At 39.5% G+C, this 19,583-nt stretch overlaps 1 protein-coding gene and 2 long non-coding RNA genes across 3 annotated transcripts; 2 read left to right on the top strand and 1 right to left on the bottom strand.

The window, feature by feature from the left end:
• Positions 1-682: 682 nt before the first annotated feature.
• LOC135259649 (uncharacterized) lies at positions 683-3,722 on the bottom strand. Its single transcript, XR_010331347.1, has 3 exons — positions 3,495-3,722; positions 1,874-1,926; positions 683-1,667 (listed from the first exon to the last, which is right to left on the bottom strand). It is a non-coding gene; the product is annotated as an uncharacterized LOC135259649 (long non-coding RNA).
• A 1,796-nt stretch (positions 3,723-5,518) lies between these two features.
• On the top strand, positions 5,519-10,333 carry LOC135259645 (uncharacterized). Its single transcript, XM_064344237.1, has 10 exons — positions 5,519-5,992; positions 6,425-6,583; positions 6,798-6,887; positions 7,006-7,179; positions 7,289-7,408; positions 7,723-7,926; positions 8,760-8,954; positions 9,306-9,566; positions 9,675-9,763; positions 9,938-10,333. The coding sequence occupies exons 1-9, from the start codon at positions 5,846-5,848 to the stop codon at positions 9,711-9,713; spliced, it is 1,389 nt and encodes a 462-aa protein (XP_064200307.1). The 5' UTR covers positions 5,519-5,845; the 3' UTR covers positions 9,714-9,763; positions 9,938-10,333.
• A 10-nt stretch (positions 10,334-10,343) lies between these two features.
• Positions 10,344-15,566, top strand: LOC135259646 (uncharacterized). Its single transcript, XR_010331346.1, has 3 exons — positions 10,344-13,677; positions 13,911-14,096; positions 14,618-15,566. It is a non-coding gene; the product is annotated as an uncharacterized LOC135259646 (long non-coding RNA).
• Positions 15,567-19,583: the final 4,017 nt, after the last annotated feature.

Here is a 19,583-nt window from a genome sequence, read left to right as displayed (position 1 = left end):
CTTCACTAATGCAATACTACACCTGTAACTGTTTTTCATTACCTTGCTAATTAGGTCTTGTACTGACAATGGTGCTGTAACAATGAGTATATTTTGATGCAATTTCATTTTCTTGTATAACCATCAATAAGCATAATTTAGACTACAAGTGTTTTTTGGTTGCAGGCATGTCTGTCAGTTTAACAGTGGGCTCCATTCAACAAAGCAAGCATGAATACCGTAAGAGGTTCATGTCAAAACAGCTGAACATTTTGGTATTTTGTTTCATTCATTAGACCATGGCTGCCCAACCCTATTCCTGGAGGTCTACCATCGTTTTTTTTTTTTTCAACCCTAGCATAGCACACGTGATTCTGTCAATTAGCAGCTCAATGGTCTGTTGACTGAGGTGTGCTTTGTTAAGGTCAGAATGAAAACTTACAGAATGGTAGATCTCCAGGAACAGGGTTGGGCAGCTAACTAACACTGATAGAGACCGTTTCATTTCCCTCACCCACAGCCCTGATGTAGCACCATCATGGACCAACTCTGTGGTGGTTCGTGTGGAAACAGTCAAATTAAATATTTGCCATCTAGTGGATATTTCTGGAGGACTTACAGCCCACAATAGGACATGGAGTCATTAAATCAAGGCACAAAAATCATGCTAACAAATAACAAAAAAGTCAATGACAAATAAGACTACAAATATGGTTATTTATTGCAAGTCACAGCATGTCATCAGTAAGGACTAGCTGCACACTGGCCTCCAGATATGCCAACCCTTGAAACAAAGGACAAATAAATCTTATACAATACACCTTGCCCCTCAGATTAGAGCTGTTAGAACATACACTGCCCCTCAGGTTAGTGCAGTTACTGTAGAATAGTACACACTGCTCCACAGGTTAGTGCAGTTAGAATAGTTCATACAGCCTGTGAGGTTAGTGTTGTTTAGGGGGTGGGCATTACCTAAGTCTCAGGAGTTCCGGACGACTGCACTGGAAGTGGATGGGTCTGCAAAAACTTTGCAGCAGGATGGGGTGGCACCAAGACTTTTGGCAGTGGGACTATCGGTCTTAAGGGCACTGGGTTTCTGGGCAAAGCAAATGCTTCAGGGGGCGGGGGTACTAAGACTTTAGGGAGAGAGAATACCTGACGTTGGCGTACTGGACGTCTTGGTAGAGCAAACGCCTCAGGGGGCGGGGGTACTAAGACTTTAGGGAGAGAGAATACCTGACGTTGGCGTACTGGACGTCTTGGTAGAGCAAACGCCTCAGGGGGCGGGGGTACTAAGACTTTAGGGAGAGAGAATACCTGACGTTGGCGTACTGGACGTCTTGGTAGAGCAAACGCCTCAGGGGGCGGGGGTACTAAGACTTTAGGGAGAGAGAATACCTGACGTTGGGGTACTGGACTTCTTGGTAGAGCAAACGCCTCAGGGGGTGGGGGTGCCAAGACTTTAAGCAGTGGGAATACTTGCCGTTGGGGCAGCGGTTGTGGTAGAGCAAAAGCTTTAGTGGGAGGGGACAGAGGAAGAGAGATCTTGCTCAAAGGGGAATTCTCTCTGGGCAGAGCCAATTGACTGGGATCAGGGGAGCCTGAAACCTGGGCAGGCTTGTCTGCATTGGAGTTAGAGCTGATGTGCACATCTGTAGATTCTTCATTCTTGTGGCTGTTGAGAAGCCCTGAATTGGGGATAAAAGGGGAGGAAGAAAAAAAAAAAAAAAAGTTGAGAAACCTAGCACCTGCTACATTAAAACTTCAAATTCTGGTCAACCATATGTTTCTCGAAGACCAAAGATTCCTTCAATCACTTCAAATTGACATTTCCAATTAGATGAAGACAGCACATGCATCTCAAGCATTCAAACTTCAGGAGTTAATGGGTTACCTTTCAAAGCAGCACTGCAACTTACAGGTGACACCAGGCAAAGCAAAGACACCCTGCGTGATAAAGGAAAGTAATCGATTATAACACTCCCAATGTCTTTGTATCAGCACCAACAGTTTACATGGAGATAGGCATTTATGCCAAATAGAATTTCAAACTATATGCATGGCCTTTTGTACACGTGGTACCACAGCCAAATTACATTTCACCTGGGTAACGTAGTTTGGTCAGTATGTTCTTAAACTGAAAAAACAATTTCTATTATAAACTGTTCATACACCACTGAAGCTGTAAAGATTTTTATTGGCAAACTGTAAAGGCTAGAATATAGCCTTTCTGAAGGAGTGATACAGAGAGTGGGGGCTAGATTAAAATTAAACTGGTTTAGAATTTGCCACAAAGAGAACAGCTTAAAGGCCTTAGGCCAGCCTCTCTCAATCCTGGTCTTTGAGTACCCATGTGCAAGAGTTTTCATTCCAAGTTTAATTTCATTCCTAAATCATGAAGTTGATCATTTTAAAATCAGACAAGGTGTAACCCCCCGTAGTCACATTGTATGAAATGGATATTAAATATCCATATGCCATATTAAAGCACTTTTATTGGGATCTGTTCCCAGACAAGTAATTCAAAGATTCTGTAATGGGATTTGGCAAATGATTCCCCTTGAAAAGGGTTGCATTTTGCGAATTGTATGAATTGATAGACGTACAGCACAGATTAGTGAATTTGACCACCGATACAACATGAATGAATACATAAGACAAAAGAAAATAGTAATGAAACAAACCTGCATTGTTAAAAAAATAAAATTTGTATTTAAAAGATTAAACTAGTATTTTAGGATTTCAAACAAAATCAGCATTCATAGGGGTACTCCAGGATCAGGGTTGAGGACATCTCAAACTTTCAAATTAAATTTATACCCTGCACAAGTCACTTTAAACCAATCCCATTTTAACACTAATTTTTGCCACAATGATTTAATCTTTTGCTTGCCTGCCAACAGTTGCCCTATTTCCATTTCTAAAAGGAACCCTTGCAGTAGAGGTGCTAAACTCCAGTTCTGATGGGGGAGTCTGCATGCTGGTTTTCGTTTTCACCAACCATTTGCCTCAGCTTTACTTCTGACAGCTCTATAAACTACACTGGTTCACTCCTGTACCTGAGCACAGTACAGGAGTGAACACTTGCAGTCTGTGGCTGTAGCTGGTGCTTATAGAAAATGTCAGATCAAGATAATATGGCGACATGTGTAAGACATGGTCGAGTTGCAGTTCAAACGTGCCCTGGCGTTAGTCTTACAGACACCTCCCCAACTGCTGGCAAGAAGGTCATTGCAAAAGCTATACATAATTTAATTGATACAATTGTAAGAGCATGGAATTCAAATTGGCACAAGATTCTGAAACAGATCTGCCCTTGTTGTACACCTCTGCCTTACAGCCTTCAGCAGTGAGCAGACCAGGTTCAAGCATACACTAAAGCGAAGATATTTTTTAAAGATTACAACACAACTAAATCATAGCAAGCTGGAACCCTCTCAACAAACAGTTCCCATGAAAGTCAACCCAACTATGGTTTTAGAGCCCTGACAATGGAGGAAGGACACAAAACTCACCCCAAATAAAAACCAAGAGCCACAATCATCATACTATATCTGCACAGCCCACTAATAATCCAAGCAGCTAACAGACTGGAAAGCCTGAAACATGTATTAGTACCATTCATACAGATGGTACAATTAAAGTCCAGAGATGCCCAAACACTACTGCCACGTGCAGCTGTTTAAAACACAAACAACCTCACTGATCTCAAATTCAAATCATGGAGGGCTGCTGCACCTGCTGGTATCTGATTTGTTCCTGCACTTAAGTGCTTAATTTAAGTCATTGATTGGCTAAAGAGCCTGCACACCTTTTTTCTAAGGCCTAAAGTTTCTGCTGAAAGGAAATCACTGTAATTTGTAAATGTCATTATTAAATTCCTATGGTAGGTATTCCAAGTAATTTTGTATATGTTCAAATATGTTCAACTAGACCAGGGCTGCCCAACCTTGTTCTGGTAGGATTTCATTTCAACCCTAATTTGGCAGACCTGATTCTACTAATTAGCAGCTCAATGAGATGCTGTTGAATGAGGTGAGTTTTGTCAAGGTTGGATTGAAAACCTACAGGACAATTAGATCTCCAGAAACAGGGTTTGGCGGCCCTACACTTAGACTAGGGGTGGCCAATCCCGGTCCTGGGGAGCCGCAGGGTCTGCGGGTTTTTGTTTTCACCTTAAATACAACAACCACTTAGACAAAATAAACCAGGTGAGGTGAGTTAACTGTGTAATCAACTGCTTTAATTGATCAATTAAGTGCCGAGTAAAAACAAAAGCCAGCAGACCCTGCAGCTCTCCAGGAACTGGGTTGGCCAACCCTGCACTAGACAATTAAGAGCTGAAGCAGAACAAACTTCTGACCAGTGTCCTCTTCTCCATTTACATCAGGGGCTCTTTCCAATCACCTAATCGCTTTACTTCCTTGCATCCTTTCCTTGCTTCTTTTCCCATCAGAGAAGGCAAGGTAAAGATGCGAGGAAAGGATGGGTGAATAGAGCAATCAAGGAAACCTGTATTGGGCAAATGGAACGGGATATCCTTATTTAGTTTGTTTGGCTCCAATTTATGAAATTAAATTAAATTCTCTTTCCTCCCTCCCTCCCTACCTCCAAGGATGTAAAATGCAAGCTTCCAGCTAGACAGGAATCTCCCTATGCAATGCTCCATGTGAAGAAGAGAGGAGGACTGTTCAGTTCTGTTTTGTTGCTAATCTATCCCCCTTGCAGAGCATCAGTTATGTTCACTTGTTGCATGTCACAAAATGGGTCATTCAAAAAAGTAATATCAGAATGTGTGGATCCTAATGCACCCCTGGCCCCACAGTGAGACAATCAGTAGCACATCACCTCTTCAAATCATACCTCACCCCTCCAGCACTTTTACTACCAATGGCTTGACTACTTTGACCACAATTAATTACACTTCTATCAATTGCACTACTTCTATCTTGTTACATTGTTTGTAATTAATATTTTTAATATTACAACTTTCTGCTTTGTAAACATTTTGTATTTTTGCTAATTGGCTTAACTAGTTCTGTCAGTCCTAGATTTTTACATTAGTGGCCTCTGAGTATTTGTCACTCACCTCTAGGGCTACTGTTACTCTTAAACTCAGATTTATGCACGTGTACAATAAGTGCATGCATTATCGTATGTGCGGACAAGAGAAAACAGGTGTTAAGAATTATTTTTAAAAATGTAATGATGTTTATATCAGGCTCAAAATTCAAATGAAGAGCAGAAGTTATGGTGTCCCATGAGTTGTCTGTTTGCATATAGCCTACGTTACGGACAGGTGTACCTAATAAAGTGACCGTTGAGTGTGTATATTCTTTTTGAGACAATTTTCGCATAAGGCATAGCTATTAATCTGGATGTTGTCATTTAGGCTACGTAGCCAACACGGTAAATATGCAATGGCATGTGCGTTTGTTTTTTTATTTTTTACATAAACGATACACCAATAGTTTACGAAGTAAATGCTGATTTGTTGCACCGTATTGTTTTGTATAGCGGGTTTTCTCGAATGTAGCCCACCTAACTAAAAGTTGTCGGGCCAATAACGTCAGCTACTGTCAAGCCTTCATTCTCTTAAAGATGCCTAAGGTGAACAGATGTGTCGCGTCATAGGTATGACTATATAGCGGATTATAAGATTAGCAAAAATAATAAAATTATAACACCGTTGGAACGATGCGTTGACCAATCAGCATCAAAGAACGGCCCTGAACTAGCGTCTTCTATTAGGTCATAATGGATCGCATCAAGGTTACTGTGACGTAATCAATATCGTGTTATAAAATATGGATGTTTGTGACACTCTTTAGCGAATGGTCACTACCATTCTGCTGCGGGATACGGGATGGAATCGTTATTCCCTCCTATAAGCCCGGTGCAGTCACCGCACAGGTCTTCAGCCCCGCTTCACGAGACTAAGATGCGTCCTGGGAAGCTTCCAATAATTCCAGGGGCTCAGCTGACGTTGTCGAGGTCAAAACTTGGCGAGATGGTAAGTATCTGAAAGATGTTACGCCTGTACTTTCCCACCAAAAGTGCAGTTTTTCCTCATGCTCATCCGATGTGCTCATTTTAGGATGTTCAGGAATAGCAAATATTGTGAAACATTTGACATGGACACAAGAGGAAGTCTTTGATTTTGTCATTTATTGCAGACCTTTAATAACAATTGTATCTGATTTCATGATCTTTTCGATCGCTGTTTATGAAAATTGTCCCGGGATACTGTGATACAGGTTGTATTCACAAAGCATCACAGCACAAAAGCTGAAGTGGAACAGCTTCCCCTTTTGCACATAAAGGTTAAGATAAGGATGCATGACAAGGTTTAATTTGCAGAGTTGGAGGCAGGCACCTTTCTTAAAATGTGTTCAATAGGTGTTATTTACTTTAAAATTACATCATTCCATTTTTGTTCCCATAGCTGTACAAGCCTCCCACTGACTTCCTCAACAAAGATCCAGTACCGAATATGAAGCCCGACTACAACAGCCTGCATGACCCACACCTCCGCGATTACTATCACAGGAGGGACCTGAATGACAGGCTGAAGAAGGGCAACTTCATTACAGCAGACAACGAGGTAAAGAAGAAAATAATGCTGAGATGTTTATGCATTTAAGCCATTTTGTCTCTGGGTATGGTCTGGATACTTTTGAATGCTGGTGTCAAAACAGGCAGTGAACCTATCATGTTCGTTTTGGCACTCAAACCATTATTTTACTGGCTTTCTTAACCCTAAACCTTACACCAGACTATGACCATTGTTTTATGTCAATTCTGATATTTGTTTCCAGGTGATATGCACTTTGAAGGAGTACAATACTTATGAGGAGTACCTTGAACGCCTCAAGGCCGTTGCAGACAAAACTTACCATGATAAACAGGTGATGAAAAATTTGCAGTTCACAAATCAGATGTTGTTGCTGACCATCTCTATACAACATCATATTACAGCAACATAAAACTTATCAGTCAGCCACAATATGCTTCTTATATTTTCAGAGTGGCAAGCTGAGGAAATTAATTGAGCTTCAGGACAAGGGCCTCATCCCAGGGAAATTAAGCCTTGTTGAAATGGAGGCTTTTCTGGAAAAAGATTTGCCAAGCCAGCCCCAGAGACGGGCTAAGGTAGAGGAGGACTGTGGGCAAAGCAAGGAGTGTCTCTACAGAGCACTGGTAAGGAGATCTGAACCATGCTGAGAAATGTGTGTGGTAGACATTTGTGCTGAGCATTCCTAGTTTGGTTTTCATCTGAAATAAAGTTCTACTGCTGTGCTGCTTCCAGGACATGGAGAAGATCAAGGAGGAGGATCGTGCGAGACTGGTGATGTTTGAGAAGCAGTACCGGCATGAACATAAGAGGGAGAAGTACCTGAAAGAAGCCCAAGAGCAGAGGGACAGGAAGGTAATTGAATAATTCTAGTAAAACGTGAGGGGTTTTATTGTTTCCAACTGGGGTGGGAGGGGGTAGGTGTTGGTCATGTGGAAAAGGCCAATTAATATTGTCTCAGGTTGTTATTTCTAACTGCACATGTTTTTATGTCAGTAATATTGTGTACAGACATTTAAAAAGAGGAATAGAAACAAACAAGAACATTTGCTAAATGTCTAAAATGGATAGTAAAGTAAATGTATAGTATATACTCACAGTATGTACATTTTTGTTGAGATTAGTGTTGTTGCAGCTATAATCACAATATCAATATAAATTCCTCTCAGAAACAAGCTTCAATGGAGAAGATATGTGCCAAGAAACAGGAGAAAATCATGATGGGTTCTGGGGTGGTGATGGTGATGCTCCCTGAAGATCTTAAGCCAAGAGAATGTCAATGCGGACACCCAGCGAAACCATGCATGAAGCACCTAGAGCCACTCCCTGACACAGCAAGCTCATCTGGACACGACCCATGCAGAGCTGATCAGGTAAGAGACCCAGCTAGGCATCAAAAATCATTACACTTGTCTGGACACATTCATAATACTTCAGAATCTTCAAAGGTCTGGGAAACTGGATTCAAATTATGGTTATATTCCCCAGAAGTGACAATTGATTGTCTTCTTTAATATTCCTTTCAGATTTTTAACCAACCATTAAATTATAATAACACTATTAATAAATACTAATAAGCACTATTAATTATTGTGACCTGTACCCCTGCACTGGGTAATGCTTAGGCATTTTCAGCTTAGCTTGTCTTGCCCGTTCAAAACAGTGGCTAGAGCATCATTTACATATTACATGTTGGAAGGATTTCACTAGGCTTAAGAGGTTTTGTTATGTAACTCACACTCAGTTAACCCCACCCGGCTTGGCCAATTTTGGCCGATACAAAAATGTATTAAAGCACTGATGTGCTTTAATACATTTTTGCATTCACAAATAGTTCTGAGCTATTTGTGAATGTATTAAAGCACATCAGTTAAGAATTCACAGATTTCAGTTTCCTGGACCTTTAACATGTGGTTTAATATAGAATATGAGATGAGGATAGCTCATAGCTGATTATGCTAAGTGTGGTTTCTAACAGTATGGTTGATTAAAAACCTATTTTTGCGCTTTGGCTGGATAGACAACTCTTAACTGCTTTTTATTGTAGTTATTTCTGGTCTTGAGACCACCTATTGAAGATTTACTTAGGTTGCTCAGGTGTCAATGAATTAAGGCAAATAATGATGTTTTGATCAGTTGAATACACTACCTTCAGTTGCTGGGAGCAGAAAACTGCTTAAAACACAAGTATCCATCTCATAACCAGGCTTCAATGGACAAGCCATGCACCCAGAAGCAGAAAGTTGTGGTGGAATCTGAGATGAGGAATGAGGTGCAGCTTGAAGATGCCAAGCCAAGGGAACACCAGCGACTACTGCCGGCGAGACCGCGCATGAAGCACCCTGATCCATACACTGACACCTCAAGCTCACATGGACACAAGGCGTGTAAGGTGGACCAGGTAACAACTAAACAGCAAACGTCTTTGCACTTGTCTGCAACTATTACTATTATTCCTTATTACTTTATTAGCACTAGCACACGTGGTTTAGTACTGAATATGTTGACAATATAGTTCATTATCATTGAATAGCTGATTATTATGCTAACAGGACAAATTGTAAAACTTTTTTCAGTTTTGCTGGCTATAAGTTTTAACTGTCTTATTCTGTAGTTATTTCTACTGTTGTGCACATATTGAAGGCTTGTTCTTTGCTTTGCACCTCTGGATAACAACATCTGCTAAATGAGGGAAATATAACAATTTTAGTATCACTTAAGATATGATATCATACCCAAACATCCCTCTCAGAAACAAGCTTCAGTGCTGCGAGAATCTGCCATCCAGCAGAAAAAGTCCCAGGGGAAGATAGTACTTACTGAGGAATCCAAGAGAAGGGAGGAGTGTGTTAATGATCCTGAGCACTCGGATGAGAAAGTTCTGGAACCACCACAGCAGGACTACCAGCACCAGCACCGGAGTACCCTGCCAGACAATCAATGCACCGAGCTTCCTGCTTTGCAATCTAGTCTCGCAAAAATATATGGACACAAGGGAATTAGAATGGATCAGGTAAGTAAAAACATGAGATGTTTCAAGCAGGCCGATGTATTGTCTGTTATTAACACACTTTATGCAATGATGTCACTGCATATATATAATGTAACATCTGCTTTTCAGAAACAAGGTAAAAAGAAGCAAAAAAGTGGGATGCTTTAGAGGAGGGTGAAAGTAAAGACAGAATCTTCTAGAATTTAAGGAGACGACAGGTGAATACCAGTAATACCTTGACTATTAATGCATTGTAACTCTTGAAATATATTTGTATTCCAAAGAGAATAGTAATTTCTATAGAGTAAAAGCAGATTTGTGATGGCATTTGCCTTCTCTGACATCAGGCTCAAGACCAGACCCTTGTTCATCACTGGTTTATGCTTCTACAGGTGAACCTTTGGGAAGCAGACATGTTGGAGTTGTAGGAGTGGCAGAAAAAAAGATGAGTAAACAGTGAAATAAAAAAGACGATGTTTTATGAACAACATTTAACTGTGGCGGGCTCAAATTCAAGAAATGCTAAAGAAACAGTCGATCTTGGTGCTGGTGTTGGGTCGGGAGGCATGCAGCTAATGTCACTTTTTATCTGTGTCAGTTTGAGTGCGAGACTGTGGAAAGGAAGCTCTGTGCAAGAGCTAAAGAAGAAAATTATAGGTGAAGGCTAAAAACCTTGTAGCGTACATGTTAAAATTAAAAAAAGTTTTGATAAAACATTTATAATAAGACTTAATGGAGTACAGGAATGCCTGACTCTTTTGCCCTCTAACTGGAAGCTTCCTTTATTCTGATAGGAGTCAATTCTTTCATTAAAAAAAAAAAAAGTTAGGTTTTGCGACAAAACTCAATTTTTCAGTTTTGGCACAAAGGGGAGGAAGAAAAGCACTTGACTCAATGACCTGATGCAATCACCTTGGTGTGTAGGCTGTGTACAGATGCAGGGTCAACTTTGAATCTCCTGCTGTAAAACATATGCATGCAGATCACCCACTGTTTGTGGTGTAGACAGCCAATAGGAAAGCACGTCCCAGGCAGCAGTTTGGGGTGTGATATATCCTAGGGGCCTGAAGGGTAGTTGAGATGACATGCTTAAACCAACCTCCAAGATCCAAGCTGAGAAACCTACCAGCCAGGCCTGTGCTTTTGTACCAAGTGAAATCTGTGGGGGAGACTTACAGCTCATAATTAACCCTGCACAAATCAATGGAAGTGGGCATTCAGACACTTTGCACTGACTGCAGCTAATGTGTAAAGCAAGCTGAGGGAATTCAATAATGCAGTCTTCTCGCTGATTGAATCTCCTTGGAGTGACAGAAAGTGATGTTAAGTCACTGAAGTAGGCAAGAACACTCGAGTAATATACTGTAAATTTGTGTTTTTTAACTAGTTGTCTCGCCCAGTGGCTGTCAAACTCGGTCCTGGCAGACTTTTATGTGCACTGGTTTTCTTCCAACCCATCTCTTACACAATTAAAGTTGTGTTTAAGTTCTTAAACTTAAGACAATGCAGGTTTGACTTGCTATAGCTTGCTTTGTCTTGCATTATCTCCAAAATAGTGGCCATGTGTCCAAACTTTCTCCATAATTATGAGCCTATTGATTCACTTCAGTCTCTAAAACTTTTTTAGGATACAAAAAAAAAAAAAAGCACAAACTTGAGACATAAAGAAGCAGGCTCCAATGGCAATACAATACAAGATTACTCAAAGAACTCAAAGAACGATTATTTATAAGAGGTACGTTTATACATTCTCTAAAATCTTGAGAAATACCAGGTGCATGGAAGCGAGGCAGTATGAAAGGGGTCTGGACCAGTATGAAACTACAGCCTTTGTAGTTTTACTTCTTAACCTCATTTAAAATTGTGGAATCTATCATCAACTGGTATTAATGCCATACAGCTTGGTTGGTTACTAGTTTGAAATGTAAAAGGTACAAGGAAAGACCTATTTAATTGTTGTAGACCATAATTCAATGCCTTGTCCTTGCTATTGTAAAGCCAGCAGCAGGTCATTAAAATATCTTAAATATCCAGAATATGCTAAATTGCACCCTGAACTGTCTGGGCCAATTGAAAACATGCACACCAAAAAATAATAAATAAATAAATAAATAAATAAATAATGAAGCAATCCCACTTAAAATGCACTTTTTCAAGCTGCTTATACTAGTGTCTGCCAAATTACTCAATGTAAATTGGAAATTGAGCTCTGTCAGTAGAATAAGTTAGCATACGTGGAAAAAGTCATCCCACACAAACACTTGACACATTGATATCCAGGCTTTATGCAAATGGCAAGCTTAGATTACATCAAATTATAAGACATGATGCAAGCAATTGTCTCAGACATTGGCCATTTAAATAATGTAATTAGGTGATATTTTATCTCTTTATAAATTATTCATTTACTGCACTGAAAACTAGGTGTGGCAGTAGGTGTGGGCATATGGAAGGTGATGAACAGCATAGGGAAGTTCAGCACCATGGATAGCTACCGAGCGCTCAGAAGCCAATGCACCTGCCCCAGGTCTCAGGCGGTCCATGAGATTACATTACATTACAGGCATTTAGCAGATGCTCTTATTCAGATCGACTTACACAACTTTTTGCATAGTATTGACATTGCATCAATTTATATAGCTGAATACATATTGAAGCAATGCAGGTTAAGTACCTTGCTCAAGGGTACAACAAGGGTGTCCTACCTGGGAATCGAACCTGTTACATTAGGCTAGCACCTCTGCTAGTCTTTGGCAAAAAGCAATGATAGAGACTTAAGTTAGCATTGGTCCTACTCATTGATGTGAATCATTAGTGGGATACAGGTACCTTGTTTTTAAAGTGATAGTTCACCCAAAATCGTAAATAAAAATCATACCTCTCAATTCAGTGAACTGTGCATCCAAATGCCTTTTTTCAGAGAATTAACTGCTTATAAATGATGCCAGCCAGAAGTTAGGGTTAGGATCTGACAGACTCAAAAATGCTAGCTAACTAAAATTACCTCCATGTAATTTGTAATCAGGTTACTTAGCCATTGTGTTTTTCTGGAAGCATTCTGGAAACATGTTGTACATATACCTTAATGTTATTATTTACCGCATAATTTGTGGTAAATAATAACATTACAAGACCATTGAGAGTTGTTATTTAAATCAATTTGGATATAGTGTGCTTTCAGCATAATACTTTTTCTAAGGTACTGTTTTAACACGGCCATCGAACCCCAGTCCTGAAGAGCTGCTCCTGAAGGGTCTGCTTGACCTGCCATTGGCATATACAGCTCATTAAATATTTTAGCCAAGTCACTAAGGGCACACACACACTGGCTCTCCAGAAATTGAAATTCTCAAGTCTCTGATTAGTCTGGGAGTCCACACACATCTTGTTTCCAATGCCTGAACTGATTGAAAGGTGCAAAATCATAGCACTAAAAAGGTACTATAGTGGAATCCAGATTTTGTCAGCATTTATTTTTCGGCATTATCATATAGAACATTTATAAATGAGAATATTTATCAATGAAGCATGAGATGATAAACACATTTAAACATGACTAATGCAACAACAAAAAAGTCCCATGTTTCCACATTACTGTACATACGGGTGCCAGAAACGTGATTGCAATGATGAATGTATCATTGCTAGAGGATTTCTCATAGTTCATAATTTATAAACTATAGTGTATTTTCTGAGAGTAATCTTCCGCTATGTATTTTTTTTCCGTTTGTATTTTTTCCATTCTACACACAATGAAGCAACTCGCATTTCAAGATGAACAGATTTACACCCTGTCCAGCTGTACTGATCTGTACCATTGTCCCATTTCCATCCAAAACTCCAAACTCTGTTCAATGTCCCATTTCGCACTTTCAGAATGGTCTCATAGATCTAAAATAGTCTGGCTTTGAGGCTGCTCAGTCAACTACGACTCCCTACTTTCACTGAAGCCCTTAAAATTGCCAGAGCTGCTTTCCTCTCCTCTTTTCTCACTCTCCTAGGTCTGTCCACTGCATTTGACATCTTGAACCACAAAACCTTCCTCTCTACCTTATCTGAGCGGGGCATCTCTGGATCCTGATTTGCAACCTACCTGTAGAGGCATTTCTACACAGTGACATAGAGAGGATCGGTATGCACGATGCACTGCATCACTACTGGCATCTCCTAGGACTCCGTCCTGCCTATATAGCATGAAACTTGTCAGGCATTTTCTCAAATGGCTTATTTTTACCAATGTTATTCTGACATGTTTGCTTACCACATGAAATGCACTTTTGTCAGTCACTCTGGCTAAAAGCATCTGCTAAATGGACTTTAAGTTGAAGACACTCAACTTTATTTGTTTCACTCTCTGATACGCAGGTGGCAACGCACATCTCTAGAACACATACGTATATGTTTGGCATACGTCTCACCTTGGACGTCTGCCCAGCACTTCAAGATACACCGTAACGAGACAGCGGAGCTCTCCCTTCCATGAAAGACTTCTCCATTGCTGTAAAAACCACTGTGCTGTCTGGATGGGGGCATCGACAGAATGACTAAACTGTAAATTTTTTAGCATGCTCATAATTTGATCTAATACTGAACACAATTGATTTAATTCGTTGTGTTATAATACCAAGAAATGCTCGGTCACACAGTCTTGCCAAACCTCCAATTTTTGGTCCAAAACTTCATCTGAGAATGCGTGTGGAACTGCCATATATATATATATATATATATATATATATATATATATATATATGCACTAGGTGAAAACAATCAACATCAATAATCAATTATAATTAACGCAAAGAAACGTGATTATATTTGTTTCACTAATTATTACAGCTTTGCATGTAATCGTTAGTAACATTCCTTAAATGTGTCCTAACTTTGATTGCTTCACATGATTTTAAAGTTGTTGCATCAGCTGAAAATAGACATACGCACATCATCGATAATAAATACACTTAGTATGGAAATAGAATATTTTGTATATTGCATAATTTTACTGGGCATAATTTGTTGTGAATATGTGAAACGGTGAAACACATTTATGTTTGCTGTTTTTTTTTTTTTTTAAGAATAAAGACCGAAATATGATCTGAATGAATTTCCAAAATGTGTGACATTAAAATGGATGCATATTGGGAGATAAATCTGCAGCAGGCCTATGGGGACAGATCTGGATCCTTCAGGGTCCTTCAGCTCCAGACTGAAAGTCTGGGTCCACTCGTATATGACAGCTGACGATAGCCATGGTTACACATCATCCAATGGAAGCATGCGGCAATGGCAATCCACTGATGGACAAGCCTGAAGATACTTATAATCCCTGAATGTGAAGCCACGGGAATATACTGAAACCATCATTTTTTTGTACTGTATTTTCAGGCAATGATTGCATAATTTAACTAAATATAATGGCTTAAAAAATAAGGTATTGGCTATAATGTTTTAAAATATTATTATTATCATTATTGCTAATAATAACACTACTACTACTACTACTACTACTACTAATATTATTCTAAAACAACATCAACAACAACAATAATAATCTTCTCAGATGCTCTCAGCTGCAAGACTATTTTCTTCTCGATTCTCTTTACTACTAGGATCAAATGGAGAAGCATATGAATCTTTCAGCGATTACATATATCCTGTGGGGCTCTGGCCTGTGTATGCAGAAATGGCCTCAGGAACCCTGTCCAACTTAAAATCAGCCACCCATGTCCCGTATGAATATCTCTTGGTTATAGGCAGCAGATGACACCGTTCTTGAATGTGATTTAAATTCATGTATATGGTTTTATCTTCTCAAACATTGTTTGTAAAATAATTACACTATGCATGACAGTCATTTCTTATGAAGGTGGAGAGGGAGGGAGATAATGTGTCATAGAAAATTAAAAGAACAAGGCAAAAGCCTTTCTTCAGCTCAGTTCCGTTTTATATATATAACACTGATATGCTTTACAGGAAATATGAAAAGTGGAGCAAGACTGAACCTGGCACAAGAAAGTGATTTTTTTTTTTAAATGCCGATTGGGAAGAAATCTTGGATGCAACCTGGCTATTACGTGTCCCAGGTAGCCAGTAGCAGTAGTCCGACTGCTCTAGCAGGGAAAGACTTGTGAAGGACTGGCCATCTTATTCACCTATCCATTAACGCTGTATTGCGACTCTGGGATCCTCAATATTGGCAACTGCAGACTGCACAGCAGGAGAGAAATATCACCTATACCACACAGTGGGATACTGAGGGAGCTAACGCTATGTTAACGAGACTGTGTGGTCTTGAGTTGTCTGGTCTGTGCGTATATTATGCCCTTGATCTAGTCGTACATTTTGGATGTCTGCCATTATATGTTAGATACATGCACGTGCCAGTATACATAAACAATGTAAAGAAGTATGAGCATCTGTCATTCCTTGCACCACCAACTGTGTGTATACATCACAGAAACATATATGCTAAATGAGAGATTTTTTTCGTACCTGGAGCTCATCGAGAAGCAAAACGCCCGGACTAACAATGCTCTATTGGAGGAATGCACAACTCTTGCCCTAGAGGGCTGGCCTGTGCGCTGATTTTGGTTCCAACCAATTACATCATTTTTAGTTTTCTGACAGCTCCATAAACTACACTGTTTCACTCCTGTACTTGAGCACAGTAAAAACTTTAGGGTAGCACTTATACAAATGTCAGTTCAAGATATGATTGAGCTAATTAAATCATTATTATCAGAAATTGGCATAAAATCCTGAAACGAATCCGCCATTGTTGGGCACCCCTGGTTTTCCGTTAAAATGTTGGGAAGTAGCCTAAATGTTTCAGTGATTAGATTAAAATTATATTTATTGAACCCAGAATGAGCGAAATTCAGTCATGAGAGGAGAAGCGTCATGTATATACTGTAATAAGAGCAGTAGCCTAAATAATTTACATAGAATTTCTTGAAGAGTTGTTCAGCTTGCCAAGGAAAGACCCGACGTCATGCATTGCATCACCTTTAAATAACAGCATTCATTTTAGGTTAATTGATCTTGAAAATTCCAATTTTTAAGTTAAACGTTATTTTCTGAAGCCGAGTGCATTTAAGTTCTCGTTGCAACACGAGTATGTGCGCGTGGGTTTAATGAATTAATCCGTCCTCCTTTCCACCACATATTGTACGGTACACACAAAATGAATATATTATTTATCCTTGCTCCTAGTACGTTGGAAATAGTCACGAATAATTCCAGTACACTATATTCCTCCGGCAAAATCGGAAATTCATGCACTTTCTCTAATGACTAACCATTTCCATACACTTTGGCGCAGGACTCGTGAATGCCTCAGCTTCCTTCTACAGGATAAAAACGAACTAAATAAGCCGTTTTATACACATGTGTAATTACATAGCATTTTATCCCTTGGAAATGTTGAACCAAACATTAATTCATACTCATTCAGAACTGTATTGCATTCGTGAAGTTACCCAAGCCGTAACACATTTGTAGCTCGAGTTGTATTACTGTTTGTACACAAGAGGGCGGCAAATACTTAATAACGTAACAGTAACACTGCCACTTATTTGACTTCATTTGAAATCCGTGATCACATAAAAATATTGTCATGAATTTTGAAGTAATTGTATTTACATTAAATTTCTTGTTCCCCTATGTGCCTTTAATTTACTTATGACATTAAATACAGGACATATATACATATATTTTGTAAATATTCAGGAGAACTGCAGATTTACAGTCCTAGCTGGTGCTCGGTAGGTAAGAGCCGGAAAAAGTGGCTAAACTAAACTAAAACTGCGTCAAGCATTTATTTGTTAGAAAAGATACTTGTTGTAATGCAATTCATTGCTTTCTTACATAACGAGAAAGCAATTAAAATGCAGTCCATGAAAGACATAATGCTTGGATGTCTTGTGCGGCAATGGAGCACCTGGTGCAGATGGACAAAGCAAACATCACTATAATAATTAGATTCACTACGACTGGTTATAGAAAACGGAGCCCAAAGTATACGTGAACTGAAAATTGGTGCCTTAAACCTAAAAAAATGAGATTTGATACGAGGTGGCCATTTTCTCAGCAGAATGTGTTCATTCCAAAATGAAACATAGGAATATGTTTAATAACTAAGATTATTGTTTTTAATTAGTTCGTCGTTATGGCAATCACTATGTTTGAACATATAGCCTACATTTGCTTCTCCCAGTGATTTCATTTGTACGGAAGCCTATTCTAGAATTCCACAGATAAAGTGACTCCTGGGAGAAAAAATGAGAATGCATTATTAGTGTAAAAACATGCAATGCAAGCATTAATGCGCCGTTTTAGTATCTATTAACACACATAAGCGTAAAGTCTCTTAGATGGTCTTCATTCCTTCAGTTAACCAAGCAACTATAGGATTTATTCTAATTATGAAACTGCAACTAATATAATTTTCTCTTGTGTTTTTACGAACCTTCCGTGGCTAGGAACAGGCGAGGGGTCATTGGCCTACATAAAATCTTGCCTAATATTTTCCAGATTAGCATCTGTTCAAGATACATTATACCTAACAAAGTGATGCAGTACTAACAAAAATTACTTATCTTATGGCTTGACCACATAGCTACCAATATCTACAAATGATGTTAGCCTGTACAAAGTTAACAATAATATCTCATTCATAATATAAATCAAACCATTATGTCTTCCTTAGCCATCTATGTGGTGTGTAGAGGTTTAGGACATATCCTTACAGATCAATGGTTTGAATCTAAAATGAGATACTGCCATAGTAACTTTGAGCATGGTTCATGGTGCTAAACCTAAATTACTGCAAAAAAATCCAGTAATGTAATTGCAAAGTAAACAAGTAAAGATGCATCTGTTATATTGCGATATTTAAATAGGAACAATTTTTCATTTGCACAAACTTTTTTGTCGGACATTTTACAGTACTTCGTTAAAATGGGGCTTTCCGCAGAAACTCACCTCAGACTGATGGCGCTTTACATGGCGCATTGCAAAATGACTGGCCCCGCAAACGATTCTCATGGACTGATTGCAAACAGGGGACACACAAATGGAGGTCGTCGTTGTTTTGTTTTGGTCTTTCTCTCTCTAAAGTAAGCACAAGATCATACACGGAGATACTTGCAAAGTATAATTAAGGTTCATTTTGTGTGCGTGGCGCTATAACGATACCCTGAATTGTAACAAACTACAAAAAAACAAACAAAACAAAAAAAGGACAGTTCATTATCTTGCTTACATTAAGCAAGATGCTCATAGTTCTGAACGGAAGGACCCTGGGGCGCTGTGGCCCGAGATTGCATTTGATTGCAATGCACAAATAATCGTGCGGAAATGTCCCTTCTCTGGTGTTTCCCTGAACCGCCGCTGTGAGGCAGCGCGGTACAGACGTTGCCAGACCCCGCCGGCACACCGCGCAGTTTACGCTCCGTATAACACGCCAGTTTATTTCCTTCCGGCAGAAGACTTCTTGTACATTAGACTAGCATAGACCACACATCCAAAATAAAACACAAAGAATAGGCTATGTAATAGCCCTACTTCATAAAATATTTTCAGAGAACAATTACTAGTATCTAATTCAGTAGTTAAACATATGACATATGTTTAATTTAGGTATGGTGGGCCTATACCCCATCTGACCCAGCATGCCTGGCCACCACTGTAATCGCGCGCTTGTCGTAGCATATCGTAGAGCCCATGGGCCACATACATTTGATATGCTCAATGTGGTCATGGGACATCGCCATAGATGGGTGCAACGCTGCTGTAGCCTACACCGGGATTTGAGGTTTAATTGAAACTGATTGGTGAGCGCGTGGTTCCCGCGTGTCACTAAGCTACCTAGCTCCGAACTTGTAGATGATAAGCGCACATCAGTGTTAGTTATTTTCATTTGGGTCTTTAAACCAGTGCTACCTTGACCATTTATTTGAGCTTCGGCATGTTATGTGTACCTATGCTTCCCATTCGAGACATGGCTTGTTGATATCAGTAACAGCGTCTGCATTTCCCCCG

The sequence above is a fragment of the Anguilla rostrata genome, chromosome 7 (assembly GCF_018555375.3).
Source record: "Anguilla rostrata isolate EN2019 chromosome 7, ASM1855537v3, whole genome shotgun sequence".
Classification (NCBI taxonomy): Eukaryota; Metazoa; Chordata; class Actinopteri; order Anguilliformes; family Anguillidae; genus Anguilla; species Anguilla rostrata.
Note: the sequence above shows the minus strand (reverse complement) of the source record. Positions and strands in the feature narration are given on the sequence as shown.

What these genes read in the sequence shown, in the direction of transcription:
- LOC135259645 (XM_064344237.1), top strand. Translation starts at nt 5,846, where the DNA reads ATGGAATCGTTATTCCCTCCTATAAGCCCGGTGCAGTCACCGCACAGG. An exon ending in GGTCAAAACTTGGCGAGATG is followed by an intron (nt 5,993 to 6,424) that starts GTAAGTATCTGA and finishes TTGTTCCCATAG; the next exon opens with CTGTACAAGCCTCCCACTGA. An exon ending in TCATTACAGCAGACAACGAG is followed by an intron (nt 6,584 to 6,797) that starts GTAAAGAAGAAA and finishes ATTTGTTTCCAG; the next exon opens with GTGATATGCACTTTGAAGGA.